The sequence below is a fragment of the Anolis carolinensis genome, chromosome 5 (assembly GCF_035594765.1).
Source record: "Anolis carolinensis isolate JA03-04 chromosome 5, rAnoCar3.1.pri, whole genome shotgun sequence".
In the NCBI taxonomy this organism is placed as follows: domain Eukaryota; kingdom Metazoa; phylum Chordata; class Lepidosauria; order Squamata; family Dactyloidae; genus Anolis; species Anolis carolinensis.
In genome coordinates, this window is record NC_085845.1 from 5,691,978 (window position 1) to 5,712,235 (window position 20,258).

The 20,258-nt window shown below is 45.5% G+C and overlaps 1 protein-coding gene across 1 annotated transcript in view; it reads left to right on the forward strand.

Annotated features, from left to right (window-relative positions):
* Positions 1–20,258, forward strand: part of adam33 (ADAM metallopeptidase domain 33) — a 117,395-nt gene that overhangs the window by 83,829 nt on the left and 13,308 nt on the right. Inside the window, exons 13-21 of the mRNA XM_062982306.1 lie at positions 1,347–1,436; positions 1,716–1,911; positions 3,268–3,376; positions 4,171–4,375; positions 8,197–8,274; positions 9,105–9,213; positions 10,052–10,199; positions 11,746–11,857; positions 12,394–12,648. Of these exons, the coding sequence (XP_062838376.1) occupies positions 1,347–1,436; positions 1,716–1,911; positions 3,268–3,376; positions 4,171–4,375; positions 8,197–8,274; positions 9,105–9,213; positions 10,052–10,199; positions 11,746–11,857; positions 12,394–12,648 (1,302 nt within the window). The remainder of the gene's footprint in view (positions 1–1,346; positions 1,437–1,715; positions 1,912–3,267; positions 3,377–4,170; positions 4,376–8,196; positions 8,275–9,104; positions 9,214–10,051; positions 10,200–11,745; positions 11,858–12,393; positions 12,649–20,258) is intronic.

Below are 20,258 nucleotides of genomic sequence, written 5' to 3' on the forward strand. Positions count from 1 at the left end.
GAATGTTCAGTGTCACATTGGATTGATGGTTTCCTTCATGATTTGAATGAAACAAATGTTTATATGACCTATAATATTGGTTTCACATCAAGTTCTGTGCAAAAATGGAGCAAAAGCAGTAATCACCAGTTAAATTTGCACCAAATGTTTGGAGAGGTCAGGCTGGATCTACATTGCCCTATATCTCAGGATCTGATCCCAGATTATCTGCTTTGAACTGGATTATTCTTGCACCCCTAGGCTTCGTAGGCACCTCAAAATCACACTGGAGCCCCAGAATATAAGCAAACAAGCTGTTTATTGAATGTTATAAGTAAGCACAATCAAATAAAGTTCAGAGTCAATAAAATGGGTTTAAATCCACAAGGGCAATGTACTTGGAAATCTTAAAGCAAGAGTCCAAGAAAGTCACTTAAAGAACATAGTCCAAACCAGATATCAAACTCAGTCGCACAAAAGTCATTAAGAATAGTCTAAACAAGATTCAATTCCAAGGCATGAGACAAATTGGAACCACAGAAAACAAGACTAGAATGCAGGATCAAACACCAAGGTAATCAAAGGTAATAGAAATCCAAACAACAAGGTTACTGGAACATACAACTGGATTCAAAGGCAAAACAAGGCTGGAACTTGAAGCAAAACCCACGGCTGCAAGAATATACAGGAACACGGAGCAACGATCTTTCTCTCTTGAATTGCAATGTTGCCACCTCTGCTATGGCAGAGAAGAACCAGGCATTTAAGGAAAATCCAAGATCTTTCTTTCATGAGAAAACTATTCATTAGAGTGCTTCAAAAGTAGTAGTTTACTTCTCCGCAAACATTCTCATTCCCTCCTTCAGTGAATTATTGCTCACCTCCTGTCAAACTCATTATTCTCCTCCAGACTAGAATGTCCATCTGACACCTGGAGATCTAACTTTGACTGCTGGGAGGAATGTGGCTCACAATGCCTGCTTGCAACCATTTGGTCTCTGGTCCCAGAATCCACTGAGACAAACTCTGGCTGCATATCAGGCCCAAACCCAGAGTCCTCTGGCAAAGCAGGTGCAGGAACAATTACTGGCTGAATGGACCCAATGGGCTCATGCTCAGGCTGATCTACAACAATTATATGAGTCTACACTGCCAGGCAGTCCCCAAACATCTGACTTACAAACGACTCATAATTAAGAGTTAACAGGTGAGACAACAGGAAGTGAGAAAAATCCATCCCTAGGAAGGATACGTTTTAACTGTTTTACTATTTTTTGGGGTGAACCACTATATTATTGAAATACAGTATAAATATATTTATAATGATTCTCTTCCTCTCTCCCACCCCATGTTGGTTCCTTTTTCAGGAGTGCACCAATCCTTGCTGCCACCCACACAATTGCACCCTGAAAGCTGGAGCAGAGTGTGCCCACGGGGACTGTTGCAAGAGCTGCAAGGTAACCTCAAATCCTTCCTGAAGCCAATGTTGCAAATACGGGGCTTGCATTGTATTTTTGCACGAAAACAGTAATGCTACTTCCATCAAGGTTGCCTTATAACTCTTCTCCATATTGTTCTTCAGCCTTCCATGTGTTTTGGACTTCAGCCGGTAGGCTGTTAGGAATTGTGGGAGTTGAAGTCCAAAACAGCTGGAGGGGCGGTTTGCCCATGCCTAGTCTAGACCCCATTAAAATGACCCCAGTGTGTTTTTTTTCTCTTTCTGGGGCCGTTGGTAGTTAAAGACAGCTGGGACCATGTGCCGAGATCCAGCCGGATCCTGTGACCTCCCGGAGTACTGCACTGGGGCATCCCCGTATTGCCCCACCAATGTCTATCTCTTGGATGGCTCATCCTGCTCTTATGGGGAGGCATATTGCAACAACGGCATGTGCATGACCCACCACCAGCAATGCGTCCAGCTGTGGGGCTCAGGTGAGGCCATGCTCTCTCTGTCACATGCCTTTTCTGCACCTTCTCTCCTGTGTTCTCTGGATAAGAACTGTTGTATTAAATCAGCCAAGGAGGAGCTGGGAGAATGCACAACCTATGTGCTGCACTGCAACTCCCATCAATCTGGGAGTTGGAATCCAGTGACATACAGATGGATATTTTCCCTCAGCAATTGATCCTAGGCACTTACAGTTCTCTTTTGGCTGCTGGTGCTTTGATTCTTGGATAGACTTTTTCCATGCAAATGGCAATCACGATTCCAACCGTGAAGGCTGTGAATCCATTGGCTATTTTTGTTGTTGTAGTTATTATCCTTAATATCCCGCTTTCCTCTTTAAACAAGACTCAAACCCTAGCCTTTAAGGGAGCTATCCAAGGTTCTGGATCTCTTTGTGGAGATAACAGCCAGGCCCATTTTAGGGCCATCAATAATAATAATAATAATAATAATCCCCTGTTTCCCCTAAAATAAGACATCCCCTGAAAATAAGACATAGTGGAGGTTTTGCTGAATTGCTAAATATAAAGCCTCCCCTGAAAGTAAGACCTAGCAAAGTTTTTGTTTGAAAGCATGCCCGCCAAACAGAACACCAGAGCATGCAGGATCGGTAAATGTACCTACCATAGATTGTTGTACATGGAAATAATGGTAGCAACAAGAAATTCTTGATAGGATTCGCAGTTTGCCTGGTAATGCTGGTTTGCGATGACAATTACTGGACAGTATATAACAAATGTTCATTTTTTTGGTTCAACAATAAATGCGAATTCTTTTTCATGGAAAAATAAGACATCCCCTGAAAATAAGACCTAGCACATCTTTGGGAGAAAATATTAATTTAAGAACTGCCTTATTTTCGGGTCAACATGGTAATAATAATACTTTATTTGTATTCTTCCCTATCTCCCCAAGGTGCCGCAGGGCAGATCAAAGTTTGCACTAAACTGCTGATTGGACTTATTGGCCCATAGATCTCAGAGAAACAACCTGGCACCAGATTCCAATGGAATCAGTTCTCTTAGGACGATTGGATGTTGGAGCATTGTTCCAACCATATCAGCATTGTCGACACTACTTGCAGTTTCAGCTCAAAAGGCACATTGAGTCTGCATTAATAGCAGTATAGTTTCCATGGTGAAGGAAGTAAATACCTTATTATATTCTGCATTAGTCAGGGTTCACTTGGAGGATTGCATTCAGATCTGGCTGCTTCGTTTGAAGATTGGGAGCTGGGAGTACAAAGTGCATTAATTCTACACTGTGTAGATGCACTGGAGATGTCTCTTCTCAAAACACCCCTTTGTTGCAACTCTATTTTGCTGTCCTTTGCCCCGTAGGTGCTTCTCCGGCTCCAGATGCATGTTTCCAGGATGTCAACAGGGCTGGCGATATGTATGGCAACTGTGGCAAGGACAAACATGGCCAGTATGTCAAGTGTGCCTTGAAGTGAGTAATAATGGCGGGCCATGAGCATTCTCTCAGTATATAGTTCAAAAGTAATTTGTGGGGACCCTAGACTCTAGATTCTAGATTTTGTGCAGATTGTAGTGAGATGAGGAGGAAGACATTAAAAACCTAGCATTTGCCATAGTTAATTGTCTAATGCATTTTGTGTGAAAGGCACTGCAAGTCCAAATACAGAGACAATTGCATTAAGAAAGGCCTATATATTTGCTGCTGTAAGGTTTACTTGACTAATTTATTTTATTTCATTTCATATGTGTATATTCGTTTTGGTGGGGAAATGCTCTTTTTATGGTATTATGCCTCTCCAAAGTCTTTCCATGATTTTTCTGTCCCGATACCAAATTTTCTCTTGAAGCCTAGGTTAACATATAGGTGTAAGATTGCATGCATTCGAGGAAGTGTCCACTTAGAGCGACAATTTGCAGATGATGGGATTTGTGCAGAAAATAATGTTTTCTGTGAAAATCAACCATATATGAATTTTGCACAAAATAAGTCCCGAATGGTGAAAATTCTTGAATTCTTCTCATTTGGGTTATGGGATGCTCAAAAGATGTTTTCTAACAATTTTTTCAAATACTTTATAATATTCTCTGCATTCCTTGTCTAAATGACCAATGACTAATGCCTGGCATGATTTCAGACAATCTCTTCCATCGAGTTTGGGGTCCATCTGATATCAGTCCATCTGAGTGCATAAAGGATTCATCCCTTTGGGTAAGATCTTGGAGGGCATTGGCTGTTCTAGCTCTGTTTTGTATTGAATTTTCTAGAGACGCCAAGTGCGGGAAGATCCAGTGCCAAAGTTCAGCGGCCAAACCCAAAGGCACCAACACCATTTCCATGGACACCACCATCCGCTTCAACGGGCGGGAGATCAAGTGCCGGGGGACCTTGGTTTACGCCACCAACGATGACGAGGGAGACATGTCTGACCCGGGTTTGGTGATGACAGGGACCAAGTGTGGAGACGGGATGGTGAGTGCTTTGCCAAGGCTTTACCAAGTCGCTTTTCTAGAGCAAGCGTCTTAAACTTGGGCCGGGACCCCAAATATTGCCATTTTGTATAAGGGATATCATTTTATTGCACCCTTTTTATTGGCATTCCCTGAGTTGCAAACATCCGACATAAATGACTCCTAGTTAAGAATGGGGTTGAGGCAACAGGATGTGAGAAAAATCAACCCCTCGGAAGGGCAATTCACTCCTGGAAGAATTATTATCATGGGGAAAAGAAGTCTCCAATGAAGCTTTATCCCCAATCCTTGTTTCCAAAACAAGTGAAATTTTTCACAATCCAATGATCACAGGGACAGAAAGTGAGGTGAAATCTTCTGAACAGGGACACAGACAGCAAAGAAAACACCACAGGGGTATTAAGCCATCCCTATGCTATCCCAACTAAACACACAGACTTATGGTTGGAGTTACACTTTAAAAATGTACCTGTTCTGACTTACTTTCAACGTCAACTTAAGAGACGTTGAAATGCACAAACGCATAGACAATTTCAACAGAAAGGAGGAAACCATGAAAATGAACAAAATCTGTCTACCACTATTTAAAAAACTCTAAAACCAGAACAGTAAATAAAGAAAAGGGGCCCCTGGTGGCACAGTGCATTAAAGTGCTGAGCTGCTGACATTGCGAACCAAAAGGTCCCAGGTTCAAATCCCGGGAGCGGAATGAGCGCCCGGTGTCAGCCCCAGCTCCTGTCAACCTAGCAGTTCGAAAACATGCAAATGTGAGTAGATCAATAGGTACCACTCCGGTGGGAAGGTAACGGCGCTCTATGCAGTCATGCCAGCCACATGACCTTGGAGGTGTCTACTAGGCTTGATCGATCCATGAAAAATTTGATTCCAAACTCGTTTCAAAACTAGAGGGGGCAGTTTTTCGTTTTTGTTGCTAATAACAAATTTGGCCCCCAAAATTTTTCGAAATTAACGAAAATTCGTTATTTTCTAAATTAATTCGTTAATGGCGGACGTGCATGCGCGGTGGCCCAAAAACAGCCCGAAGGGGGGGGACTTAGGGGGCTCTCCCGCCCTCATTTTTTGAGTGATCTTCTTCAAACTTGGTACAGTGGTAGAACACATTTAACACTGATAGCTCACCAAAATGTGGAACGTTTCCCTTATCCTCTGATGTTTGGCAAATTTTCATAGCTTTTATAATAAACCATTTTTTAATAATTGCAGAAATCTGTTCCTGGTTTGAAAGTCTTATTTCCTGTTAAATTGGGTTGTCTTTACTGTGAAAGTCATTGTTCTACTTCAGAAACTTTGTTTTTGTGGCTGAAACTTTGTTAAATTGGTGTGTGTGTGATATATATATAGTCCCTGCTTGTGTGTGTGTGTGTGTGTGTGTGTAGGTAAAGGTAAAGGTATCCCTTGACGTTAAGTTCAGTCATGTCTGACTCTGGGGGTTGGTGCTCATCTCCATTTCTAAGCCCAAGAGCCAGTGTTGTCCATAGACACCTCCAAGGTCATGTGGCCGGCATGACTACATGGAGTGCCATTACCTTCCCAGAAACACCCAGAAAATGGGAATTCCAGACAGGAAACAATCAGGGCCAGCTAATACCTCCCAACAAAGGATTCCCCCAGGTAGGAAGCAGCCAGGCTTTGAAGCTGCAAGGCTATTCAATGCTAATCAAGGTGACCAATTGCAACATTCACACTTGCCTCCCACAGACAAGAGTTCTTTCTCCCACCCTGGACCTTCCACAGATATATAAACCCCACTTGCCTAGCTTCGCACAGACGTCAAAACCTCTATGTCTGCCACAGATGTGGGTGAAACGTCAGGAGAGAATGCTTCTGGCACATGGCCATAGAGCCCGGAATACATACCACAACAGTGTGATCCCGGCCATGAAAGCTTTCGACAACACAACCACAGTATCCATTCAAGTTCATGTAGCGTGGTATGGACTGGAGACCTGTATTGGGGGGAGGGAGGGTGCGAATCTGGGCCCCTGGGAGTCGTAGTCCTCCCTCCCTCCCTCCCTCCCCGGGAGCAGCCGAGGACGGGCCTGGCCCACACCCCCTCGCATCCCGGGCCTCTTCCTCCTCACCGCCGGGCCCCTCTCGGTCTCTCCAGGCCTGAGCTGAGGCGAGGAGGCGGCGGCGGCGGCCATTTCCCCCCTCCGTCTTCCTCCTCCTCCTCGGCCTCCTTCCCCCTCGCCCCCTCCCATTGGCTGAGCCTCCCATTGGCTGAGGGGCAAAAGGAAAGGAGTTTGGGTGATTTGCAAAAGCTTTTTTTTCTTAACGAAAAAAACGAAGAAATAAGAAAAAACGGCCTCTCGCGATTCGAAACCGCGATATCCAGACGTGTGGACAACCAAGGTTCTATATTGCTTCAAAACAAACGAAAATAACGAATTAATAACGGGTAATGGGAAAATCGAATTATTTGAGCAAGCCTAGTGTCTACGGACAGTGCCAGCTCTTCGGCTTAGAAATAGAGATAAGCACCAACCCCCAGAGTCGGTCACAACTGGCCTTAACATCAGGGGAAAATCTTTACCTTTAACCTAAATAAAGAACAACACTCCGAAAAAGAGAAATTCCAGACATGAAACAATCAGGGACAGCTAACACCTCCAAACAAAGGATTCTCCCAGCCAGGAAGAAGCCAGACCTTGAGGCCACAGGGCCATCAAATGCTAATCAAGGTCATTAATTACAATATCCACACCTGCCTCCAACAGACAAGAGTCCTTTCTCCCACCCTGGACATTACAGATATATAAACTCCACTTGCCTAGTTTCCAACAGACCTCACAACTTCTGAGGATGCCTGCCATAGATGTGGGTGAAACGTCAGGAGAGAAAGCTTCTGGAACATGGCCACACAACCTGAAAGACTCACAGCAACCCAGAACCTATCTTGTTCCTAACATGGGGACTGCCTGTAATGGGACTTGGGCATCCATGGGTTTTGGTATCCCACTGTATTTAACTTAAGTGGTTTAGTTTTAATGTGCTTGGGTTTAGACATCCACTAATTTTTATTGCTGTGGTGTAGTTGGCTCTTCATATCCATGGATTTACTTATTTTTAAAAAGTTTGATTTGTATTCCTGTTTTGTAAAACTAAATCTCTTTCTTGGGGGGGGGGGGGGTCGCAAGTTGACGCTAGAATAGAGGCAGACTGCTATTTCAGCCTAGAACGGTGCCATCGAACCTAGAACCCAATCAGAAACTGTGGTGATACCAGACACAGTTTCACCGGATCTTGGTTCCTGAGAGTAACTTCACCCAAACTCTATTGGTCTTTGACTTCCATAAATATTGTGGAATCATTCTTGAGGACCTTGAAAATATCTGGAGAGGACATATTTTTGTTGGATGTGGATAAATGAAACAGATACAAGATTGGATTGTTTTCGAAGAGTGAAATCCTAAGGATCTATTTCAACACACATTTTGGTGCCTAAAATGTTAGAACTAGATATATTTGAACTATCAATTCCAAAAATTGCACCAGTTTTATTCTATTAGCTCTAGTTTTCGAGATACAGAACATATGACATCAACCAGTTGCCATCTGCTCGCTCATAGAAAACGATTTCTAAGAGTCTACAAGTGATGTGGTCTATCCAATGCAATTTTCTGAATTGGTGCCCCAAATAACCCCAGGAACAGTCCTCAAAACCAAGGCACCAAGAAAAATATTATGTTTATATTGAGCTTTGTGATCAATCCTTGCTCACACTGGTATCCACAGTTTTGATTTCTCAAGAATGTTGAGCCATTATGACCCGGTCTGACTTCAGTGCGGTTTTGATTTCAGGTATGCAAAGACCAGCAATGTTTGAACGCCTCATTTTTTGAACTGGACAAATGTATCTCCAAATGCCATGGTCATGGGGTGAGTAGTTAGCTGAGTTCTTATTATTTCTGGAATTATCATATATGCTTGTGCATAAATTGACCATGTAGAGATCGAGGGCAGGTTTGGGGACCAAATTTATGGATTTTGATATGATCTGGATGCTTCTGGCAGGGAGTCAAGTGGAATCTCCTTCTCTGGAGGTTTTTCAGCAGAGGCTGAATGGCTGTTAAGGATTCCTCTTCTTTAGAAGAGGAAGGAAAGAAGGAAAGTGTTCATGAATCAGAGGGGCAGTCGGAATCTGAGGAGGAGATTTTGCAAGTACTCACATTTCAGGAGGAGCGAAAGGAAACAGAGCAGAGACATCGTTCAGCTAGAATAGCTGCCAGAAATGCAGTTGAGTAATTGGGAACTGCCCTAGCAGCTGTAAGGGGACTCAAGGCTATAAAGCAGAAGCAGGTGCAGCCAGCTCTTGCTGGTAACAAACTGACTCTTCGCTCTCCTTGTGCCTACTTCAAGCCTGCATCTGGGAAACTGCTCCTAAGGATTTATTGCTGTTTCTTTGTCTGAAATAAGACTGCTATTTGATTTGGGAGTTTATCAGAGACTAAGAACTGTGTTTGCCCTATGACATCCTTGCTTCCTTTTGCATTATTCCATTGAGTTTGCTTTACTTTATGTTTTGCTGAAGTAAAGCGGTTTTCATTTACTTACCACTGTGTTTTCAGTCTGTTTTTGAAAGACAAAACAGGATAATGGCTATTTGTCAGGATGGCTTTGATTGTGTTTTCCTGCCTGGCAGAAGTGGGTTGGACTGCGTGGTCCCTGGATGGGCCTCTTCCAACTCTAGGATTCTGTGATGCTTGTAGGTTTGCAACAGCAACCGGAATTGCCATTGCGATGCTGGATGGGCCCCTCCATTGTGCGAGAAGCCGGGGCTGGGAGGCAGCGTGGACAGTGGCCCTGTGCAATACGACAGTGAGTCCCCCACTCCCCAAAAACTTGCATGAAGCAAAGGGAAAGTATGTGCTTCAGGCAGTATCAGTTGGAGAAGAGAAGGTTATGCGGCGAGGGCATGAGAGCCATGTTTAAACATTCGAAAGGATGTCATATTGAGGAGGGGGAAGGCTGTTTCTCTGCTGTTCCAAATTCTAGCAATGGATTCAAACTGCAGGATGAAATTCCACTTAAACATTAGAATTTTTGGATAGATAGATCTGTTTATTGATTAGTCTGCTAACCATATCAATGAACAACAAAAGACCAAAACAATAAAATACACAGGCGCATAGATACCAGTCGCCATCCTCAAACTCCTCCAATAGTTAACTAAAACAAATTGAAACACAATAAAACTTGATTAAATAATAAGTTTGGTAAAATGAGATTAAATTACAAGATAAAAGCAAGAGTAATAGAGTGACGAGCGGAAAAGAATCAGTTGGAAAATTTGTTCATCGCCATGACAAGGGACGAGTCTCACAAGTTTTGTGAGATGAAGAGATCTCCCAGGTGGGCAGCTTTTATAATGAATTTGGATATGCAGAGGACTAAGTGTAGATTCTCCCTTGGCAATTTGATCCTGGTTGGCTGCCTGGAAGCCTGGTGGAGTGTCTTTATGGGCAGGACTGGATGGCCATCTGCTGGGAGGGTTTGTATGGTGCCTTCTTATTTGGCAAAAGGGGGTTAGACTGGATGGTCTTTGGGTCTCTTCCAACACTAGGATTCTATGCATAACCAGGTCATAGCTTGAATCCACTTTTACTAAGTTGAACCTGCTTTGGGTATCATCCTTTTCTTGTTCATTTTTCCACAGATCACGAAACTGTCCTGGTCACACTCGTGGTGGTTTTCTTATTGGCCACACTTCTTATAGCTGCTGGACTCTATGTTTACTACAGAAGGGAGAGCTCCTTCCTCAACAAGTGGGTCAAAGGCTTAAGGAAGGGCCAGGAGACGTACAGGTGAGTGGTGCAAAGCAGGAAGCTTTCTAGCTCATAGGTTGATGGCAAAGAACAGTCCATGGATCTTGAGGTGTGTCCCATGAAGTCTTCCGATGCCTTTTGTTATTGTGTGTGCCTTGAAGTCGTTTCTGGCTTTTAGTAACCCTAAGGTCACCCCATTGCAGGGTTTTACGGGCCTGTGACTTGCTCAATATCACCCAGTAAGTTTTCATGGCCACGCAAGGATTCAAATCCTGGTCTTTTCACCGAAAAATTGCCCAAATCAGCTCCGAAGCCATCACAAATGCAGTGGTTGCCTTCTCTTCCCTCTCCAAAATCAAAGAATAGTGACCAAAGGTGGCTCAATGATATTTGTGATGTGCTGCAATGCAACAGTAGAGACCAGGCTTTACCTATTTGAATGGAATACTTCTAAATATAGAAACATAAAAATGTGGGGAAAAAAAGAAAGATATATGCAAGGATTCACAGAAGGGTTTTCCTCATGATTTGAATGAAACCGTGTAATTGTAAAAATCTGTTTCACACCAAGTTGGATGCCTGATGATGATGATGATGATGATGATGATAATAATAATCTGACCTCTCCCATTAATCAAAACTAATAATTTTCGAAAAGCAGTCCAGGTTTTCTTATTAGACTTGAGTGAAACTGTTTCAGATATCAGTCTTGGAATAAATATCCAGTTTGGTCAAAATACATGTTGTAATGCATAGAATACAGAAATCTAACACTAAAAATTCCCATTGTATTGTTAGTTGTTTAGCGCCTTTTTAAAGAGGGAATAACAATGGCAATAACAATAACTAATTATATGGGAAGTACCTGAAGTAGTTGGCAAACTAGATCCAAATTAGCACCATAGTCTTTATTGTTGTCCCATTAAAAATGGGCATTGATGCTCCAATTGAGCATAGGGATTTTTTTCTAGCATGACAGAAAGAGGAACATTTTCATGTATAGTGGAGATGCACAGCTATGGAATCCACCTCTGCCACTACCACTGTTTAGCTTTCCTCATTTATCAAGACTTCCCCTTTGTCCTTTTTTGTCTTTCAAGAAAACTGCTTTACTTCAGCAAAACATAAAGAACAGCACACTCAGTGGTATAATGTAAAAGAAAGCAAGGAAGTCTTAGGGCAAATGCAGTCTCTGATAAATTCCCAAATCAAGTAGCAGTCTTACTTCAGACAAAGAAACAGCAATAAATCCTCAGGAGCAGTTTCCCAGGTGCAGACTTGAAGCAGGCACAAGGGGAGCAAAGGCTTAGGCATTAGAGTCAGTTTGTTACCAGCAAAAGCTGACTGCACCTGCTTTTGCTTTATAACCCCGAGTTCCCTCACAGCTGTTAGAGCAGTTCCCAATTACTCAGCTGCATTTCTGGCAGCTATTCTAGCTGAACGATGTCTCTGCTCCGTTTCCTTTCACCTCTCCTGAAATGTGGGTACTTGCAAAATCTCCTCTTCAGATTCCGACTACCCCTCAGATTCATGAACATTTTCCTGCTCCCTTTCCTCTTCTGAACATCCTTTTTGTATCTTCTAGGAGGAATGGAGTGACACCTCAGAAGGCAAACCAGGGACACGCTAACTCTGCCTTCGTGCTGCAGGACATTTCCTCTCCCTCTAGTAAAGTTGTTGGCAGAAACTCTAGCCAGGTAAGCAGGCTCCTAGAATGTGAGCAAACTCAACCACCGCGACGAAGAAATAACTGGTTGGAACTTGGTTGTTGTGGATGTAGCCTGCCTTGATTTCCAATTGGGAAGGAGAGCTAATTCTACAGCGGACAGGATCAGAATCCAAAATGACAAATAGCTGGACCATAGCTAACAGAATAACTTCAATAGGGAGAAAAGTACTGTACCATTTAGGCAATAACAATGAAATGCACCGATATTGGATGGATGAATGCAGTCCACGTGAGAAGGACCAAGGAGATCACAATTGGAACGTGAACCAATAGTGTGGTGCAGCAGCAAAAAAAGCCAATATGATCCTAGGCCACATCAATAGACTGATAGTGTCGAGACCAAGGGAATGAATGCTGCCACTGTCTTCTGCATTGGTCAGACAAAACTGTGTCCAGCAAAATAAAATAATAAAATGCAGAGATATAAGATGGCTTAACAGCACATATGAAAGGGTGAGCAGAATGTGCTGGAATCCCCGCTCATGCTTTCTGTTCTCTTGGCAGGTGAGCCGGGGCGCTCCTCCCTTGAGAGCAAACCTGCTCCAAAACGCCTCCCATCCGGTCAACGTGGTTCGTCCTCTCCGTCCGGTTCCAAGTCCAGTGGCTGTTCCCCAAAAGGACTTCAAGCCTTGCCGTCCCCCGCCGCTGCCTCTCAACAAGTCCCCTGCCTTTCCTGCCACTGCGACCACATTTGGAGCCCAAACCAAGCAGCCCCCGCCAAAGAAGCCTCTTCCCAACAGCCCTGTCCGGACCACTTTGGTGAGTTGTGCTGGCCACTCCTTGGATCCAGGTAGTGGATTTTCTCTGCAGAATTAATGCCTTTTGACTCCCCTTTAACTGCTATGGAGTCGTGGCAGTTGTAGTGCTACAAAACTCAAGTTTACAGGAACCTCTGAAAAAGTTACTTGCTTCAAACCCGGGGAGCTGGAGTGGTGTAGTGATGTGAGTACTTGTCACGACCCAAGCTGCAGAGCACCAATAACCATACACAGAGGCCAGAATCTATCTAATATCTTTATTAAGGAAATATAAAAAGTTAATAAAAACAAGTATAGGAAATAGTCCAGAAATAGACCTTTCAGGAAAGGTCAAAATTAGTCCAAAAAAGCAATGTCCAATATGAAATAGTAAGGTCCAAAGTTGTAATCCAATAACCGAAACACTCACTTGCCAAGCAAGTGAGGGGAGATGACAAGGTCCTTTAGTCCATGAACTTGAGCAAGGCTAGGAAATAACTTGATTCTTGGCACACAAAGCTTGATTCAAGGCAACAAGGAAACGAGGAGCAAGAACAAGATCCGTGGTAATTACTTGGCGAGGTCCGGGAAACAAGGCAAGATCCGGGGAGAAAACAAGGCTGAGAACGAAGGCTTGGAACAGGAACAAAGGCTTGAAAGCAGGAGTAGCTGTCCACACACGCTGCTCCGGTAGCTGACGAATTGACTCCGCAAGATTCCTTCGGGAGCAAGGAACCTAAATAGGCCTCGTTTTCCCACCAGAGAACACTTCTCTGGGGAATCAGAAACGAAAGTCAATCTCTGTGTCCAGATGTATGACTCCCTAAAATTTCTCATGGCAGCAGGCTTAATCATCTGAATGCTTTGCTGCAATTCTCAAGCTCCTGCGATTAGCTTGTTGCACTCCTTTTTGCTGGAGATAATAATTACGGCGCGAAAAAGGGGGAGAACTCGACTCAGGGCTTGTTTGGCAGATTTCTGGAAGACAAGCCTCCTGCAGGTGCAAAGGCTCAATTTCTGGCTGGGATAGTTCCTTTTCTGGCTGAAATGGTGGAAAACCCAAGTTTTCCTCTTCATCATTCACAACAGCACTAGGAACGGGACTACATGGCCCATGAGTCATCACACTATCCCCCTCCTCAAGCCCCCTCTCAAACTGGGACTCTCTCCCCGAGGCGCGAGGCCGCGGCTTGGCGGGATGGGTCAGATGGAAGCGGCGGGTTAAATCGGGGGCATGGACTGTGGAAGCGTCTTCCCAAGAACGTTCCTCGGGGCCAAAACCCACCCAGTCAATGAGATATTGTAGGCGGCGGCGGTGAAGGCGAGAATCCAAAATGTCCTGAACCTCGAAGTCCTCCTCCCCATCCACCAAAACAGGAGTGGGGGCCGGCCGGTCTGCATCAGGGCGCACACCTTCCGCCGGAAGGAGCAGAGAGCGATGAAACACTGGATGAATGCGCATAGAGCGCGGAAGTTGGAGTTTGAAAGTCACGGGGTTAAGTTGCGCCACCACTGGATAGGGGCCAATGAAACGGTCATCTAACTTCCGGCAGGGACGGTGGGAGGGCAAAAAGCGAGTGGACAGAAGAACCCGGTCTCCTACCTTGATTTCGGGGCCCGGCTGGCGATGTTTGTCAGCGTGGCGCTTATAGTCCTCCTTGGCTTGGTCCAGTTGCTGGAGCAAAAGTTGTTGCACCGCTGTGAGTTCCTGCAGCCAGTCCTCTGCTGCGGGAACTTCTGAGGTTTCAATGACAGGAGGAAAGAAACGTGGATGGAAGCCGTAGTTTGCAAAGAACGGGGTTTCTTTAGTTGAAGCCTGGACCCCATTGTTGTAGGCAAACTCTGACAGCGGTAACAGGGAAACCCAATTGTCCTGCTGGTAGTTCACATAACAGCGAAGGTATTGTTCCAAAGTGGCATTGGTGCGCTCAGTTTGCCCATCCGTTTGGGGATGGTGAGCCGAAGATAAACGAGAGTCTATGCCCAATAGTTTTTGTAGTGCTTTCCAGAAACGAGAGGTGAATTGGGACCCACGGTCTGTGACCAAACTCTTGGGTAATCCATGTAATCTGAAAACATGTTGAAGGAATAGATCTGCAGTCTCTTTGGCCGTGGGAAGGCCATCACAGGGAATGAAATGGGCTAACTTGGTAAAAAGGTCCACCACCACTAGGATCGTGGTGAATCCACAGGAAGGTGGTAGATCAGTGATAAAATCCGCAGAGATTATTTCCCATGGGTGGGATGGTGTAGGGAGGGGATGCAGAAGCCCTGAGGGTCTTTCCCTTCTTGTCTTGGCGCGCTGGCATACTGGGCAGGTGTTGACATATTTCTCCACATCCTTGCGGATCTTGGGCCACCAGAAGTCTCTTAGGATCAAATGCATGGTTTTGAATAGTCCGAAATGCCCTGCTGGCTTGCAGTCATGACACAGACGAAGTGCTTTTTCCCTGCCCGGTCCTGGGGGGATGTAAACATGATTTCTATAGCAAAGTAGCCCATCCTTGAGCGAAAAGGGAAAACGTAGCCCTTGGCGAAGTTGGTCTTGTGCCCAAGCATCTGCTTGCTGACTAGCCCTGATTTCCTGAGCACAAAGGGGCCCTGGAGTAGAGGGAGTTGATTCAATGGGAGTGGATTTGGTGTTTCCCACTGTGAGCGTGGCAAAGTTCTCGGGTTGTAGCAGCTGGGACTCAAAGGTCTCCTTGCGCCCTGCAGCGTATTCCGGTTTCCGTGACAGGGCATCTGCTTGCTTGGTCTGGGCTGGGGTTACATAATGAATTTGGAAGTTAAAACGTTCAAAGAATAAAGCCCAGCGTTGTTGCCTCTGATTTAGCTTGCGGGCAGTTCTTAGATGCTCTAGATTCCGATGATCAGTATGGACTTCAATGGGATATTTGGCCCCTTCTAACCAATGTCTCCAAGTTTCAAAGGCTGCCTTTATGGCCAAAAGTTCTTTTTCCCAAATAGTGTAATTTCTCTCTGGTGCAGTCAATTGACGGGAATAAAAGGCACAAGGATGGAGATGATCTCCCACTGGTTGTAGGAGTACAGCCCCAATCGCCACATCGGAGGCGTCCGCCTGCACGACGAAAGGGGTTTCAGGATCTGGATGCTGAAGGATTGGCTGGGACGTGAATAATTTCTTTAGTTGCTGGAACCCTTTCTCTGCTTGATCTGTCCAGCGGAAAGGCTGTTTCCCACGGATGCAGCTGGTGATTGGGTCAGACCAGCGGGCAAAGTCTGGAATGAACTTGCGGTAGTAGTTCGCGAACCCCAAGAATCGTTGCACCTCTTTCTTGTTGGTTGGCGCCCGCCATTCCAATACTGCTGCAACCTTTGCCGGGTCCATGGTGAGCCCTAGTGGCGAGACACGATATCCCAGGAAATCTACCTCTTGTAGATCAAAAGCGCATTTTTCCAACTTGGCATAAAGTCCGTGGTCCCGCAATCGTTGTAACACCATTCTGACGTGATTCTCATGTTCTGATTGTGATCTAGAAAACACCAAAAAATCGTCCAGGTAGATAATCAGGAACCGATCTAGATAATCCTGAAAGATATCGTTGACAAAATGCTGGAACGTTGCGGGAGCTCCACATAAACCGAAATTCATAACCAGGGTTTCGAATAAACCGAATTTTGTCTGGAAGGCAGTCTTCCACTCGTCCCCTTCCCTGATGCGAACTAGATTATAAGCTCCTCGAAGATCCAGTTTGGTGTAAACTTTAGCCCCTCGAAGCCGGTCTAGGAGGTCTGAGATCAAAGGCAGGGGATACCGGTTTCGTTTAGTGATATTGTTCAATGCTCTATAGTCCACCACCAAGCGTAGGTCCCCTGACTTCTTTTTCACAAACATCACTGGGGAAGCGGCTGGGGATTGAGAGGGTCTAATAAACCCCTTGCGGAGGTTTGTCTCTAAGAACTCCCTGAGAGCTTCTTGTTCTGGTTCAGTCAGGGAGTAGAGGTGTCCTCGCGGAATCGGGGCCCCCTCCACCAAGTCAATGGCACAGTCATAAGGTCTATGTGGGGGTAGTCTCTCGGCTTCTTTTTCATTGAATACATCCCAATATTCTGAGTACTTCTTGGGCAAGGTGATGATGGGTTCAGCGTCTGTGGCATGGCATACCTTGGCTACAAGGCAATGGTTTTGGCAATATTTTGAAGCAAACTGCAGTTCTCTGTTGGACCAGGAGATGCTTGGGTCGTGGAGTGTCAGCCATGGAATTCCCAAAATCACAGGGAAGTGGGGAACCTCGGTGACAAAGAAGGAAATCTCTTCCATGTGTTCCCTTATCCACATTCTGGTGGGTTCCGACCACTGGCTTACTGGACCTGTCTTGAGGGGGCGGCCATCGATGGCTTGCACCACACGGGCGTTCTTGAAGTCGTGATATTGTAATCCCAGAGAGTCGGCATACTCTCTATCAATGAAGTTGTTTGTGGCTCCTGAGTCTATCATGGCATGGACCATGACGGGTCCTTTTTTTACTGACCACAAGGTGACCACTAGAAGAAATAGGACCCCGGTTGGCGGCTCTTGAGTGGGTTTTTTGACCGGGTTGGCGAGCCTCTCTACGCCCGGTCGCTGGCTTCCCCCGCCGGCTGTGCGCCAGCCGCCTCAGACGTCTTCGTCTCCGTGGAGGACGCCGCCGCCAGACGAGCGGCGGGCTTCCCTTTGGCTGGACACTCTCTGGCAAAGTGGCCCCCGTTTCCGCAGTACCAACAGAGATTTAGGCGTTGGCGGCGGGCCTTCTCGGCGGCATCTAATCTGGGACGCACATTGCCCAACTGCATCGGCACCTCCTCCTTTCCTCTGGGGTATGGGGCTGGTGGCGGGGGTCTCCACACTGGGCGCGGCTGGACGCCGGTGGGAGCGGGAGGTCTCACTCCGGTCCTACCGCTCTGGCCTCGGATCCATTGTCTTCTGTTGGCAATCATGACTTCAGCTCGTAAACATTGATCAATGAGTGCTTCAAGAGAGTGTGGAGGATCCACCTTGGAGATTTCCTCCAGCATCTCGATGTTGAGACCCTCCCAAAATTGTCCTCTGAGGGCTATATCGTTCCATCCGGTGTTATGGGCCAGCACTCGGAACTCGGCTATGTACTGGGACATGGGTCTGTCCCCTTGGGAGAGGCGCCGGAGTTTGTGGCCGGCTGCCTCCAAATTGTCCTCAATCCCCCAAGTCGCCTTAATGTGATCCAAGAATTGTTGCGCTGATCTTAGATGTGGGGAGTCTTGGTCGAACAGTGCCGTCGCCCAGTTGGCCGCTGGCCCGTCTAGGAGACTGTAGATCCACGCCACCTTGATGTCTTCTTGGGGAAACTCGGCATTACGGGCCTCTAGATAAGCCTGGCATTGGCGACGGAAAACATGAACCTTAGAAGCTTCTCCAGTAAACTTGGTTGGCAGCGCCAGGGCCGGGAGACGGATTCCGCGTTCCTTCAATCCCCTTATTTCTCCCTCCTGCGCATTGAGCTTATCACGGATGCGGTCCACTTCATCCTTGTCGATGGTGTAACTGAGTGGTTGGGCCCCCGGTCCGGCTCCGGTAGACATTCTGGCCTAGGTTAATTGGTGCTTAGGGCGGCGGAGTCAAACTGTCACGACCCAAGCTGCAGAGCACCAATAACCATACACAGAGGCCAGAATCTATCTAATATCTTTATTAAGGAAATATAAAAAGTTAATAAAAACAAGTATAGGAAATAGTCCAGAAATAGACCTTTCAGGAAAGGTCAAAATTAGTCCAAAAAAGCAATGTCCAATATGAAATAGTAAGGTCCAAAGTTGTAATCCAATAACCGAAACACTCACTTGCCAAGCAAGTGAGGGGAGATGACAAGGTCCTTTAGTCCATGAACTTGAGCAAGGCTAGGAAATAACTTGATTCTTGGCACACAAAGCTTGATTCAAGGCAACAAGGAAACGAGGAGCAAGAACAAGATCCGTGGTAATTACTTGGCGAGGTCCGGGAAACAAGGCAAGATCCGGGGAGAAAACAAGGCTGAGAACGAAGGCTTGGAACAGGAACAAAGGCTTGAAAGCAGGAGTAGCTGTCCACACACGCTGCTCCGGTAGCTGACGAATTGACTCCGCAAGATTCCTTCGGGAGCAAGGAACCTAAATAGGCCTCGTTTTCCCACCAGAGAACACTTCTCTGGGGAATCAGAAACGAAAGTCAATCTCTGTGTCCAGATGTATGACTCCCTAAAATTTCTCATGGCAGCAGGCTTAATCATCTGAATGCTTTGCTGCAATTCTCAAGCTCCTGCGATTAGCTTGTTGCACTCCTTTTTGCTGGAGATAATAATTACGGCGCGAAAAAGGGGGAGAACTCGACTCAGGGCTTGTTTGGCAGATTTCTGGAAGACAAGCCTCCTGCAGGTGCAAAGGCTCAATTTCTGGCTGGGATAGTTCCTTTTCTGGCTGAAATGGTGGAAAACCCAAGTTTTCCTCTTCATCATTCACAACAGCACTAGGAACGGGACTACATGGCCCATGAGTCATCACAGTACTGGACTCGCAACACTTGGAGATCTGGGTTGGAAACCAACTAGGTGACTTTGGGCAATAAAAATGAAGTTCAGAGATAAAGGATGGGTGAAACCTGGCTTGAAAACAATAGTTTTGAAAGCGTCTTAGAGCTCTTCTACACATCTCCTAAAATGTGGAAGAAACCGGGATAAAAGGGGTGGTAAAAGTGGTAAAAGGATGTTTTATGAAAATGTGCGCTATTTCAGATTAACAGCTGTAAGACATGCGCTAAAAAGATGCGCTAAAAACCCGATTTTGGCCAAAACATGCACATATTTGCATGACTCTGTATCCCTGCAATCAAGGAAAACATGTGATTTCATTCGTATATCCAGTTGTGGACTATTCCAATGCATGTGCACATGTTAAAATCCCAAAATAGCTGATCTGGGCTGTAAACAAATGGAGCCACAGACACACAGGTGGCTAAATGGAAGCACAAATGGAAAGCAATTACGAAGAGAACTCTCTGCAACCATTCCTTTGTTCTGATCTTTATGAAATTAAACAGGGTGAGGAGAGATAATAAGAAATCTGCTTGTGTGTACATTTAGATATCCACATGAGTGCATATGAAGTCCAGTGCATGTTGGAGAGTCAATTAAAAAAAAAAAGAAAACTTCAGTTGGATGTCCCCCCGTTCATCTTGATGATTTCTTAAATCCACTACAAATAAAGGTGTCAGAATGGCAGGGCAGGATTTATTGAGACAGACAGGTCTGTGTTTAAACTTGCTGCTAAGTCCTGCGATTTTTTGCCTCACTCATTTGTCCTGTATTTTGATGCTGTCTGGAAGCGCCCTTAGTAGACCACAAGCAACAGGCATCAGAAGTGTGAGGCAGCAGCTAAAAAGGCTGCGTCAATAGGAATATAGTGTCGAGATCAAGGGGAGTTATAGTCTCCCTTTATTTTGCTTTGGTTAGATCTTAGGTGGAATAACTATGGGTTTAGTTCTGGACAAAACAATTCAAGGAGGATATGGACAAGATGGAAAGGGTCCAGAACAAAATGGTTAAAGGTTTGGAAACCAAGCCCTATGAGAAATGGCTAAAAGAGCCGAGGATGTTTAGCCTGCAAAAGAGAAAGTTGAGAGGA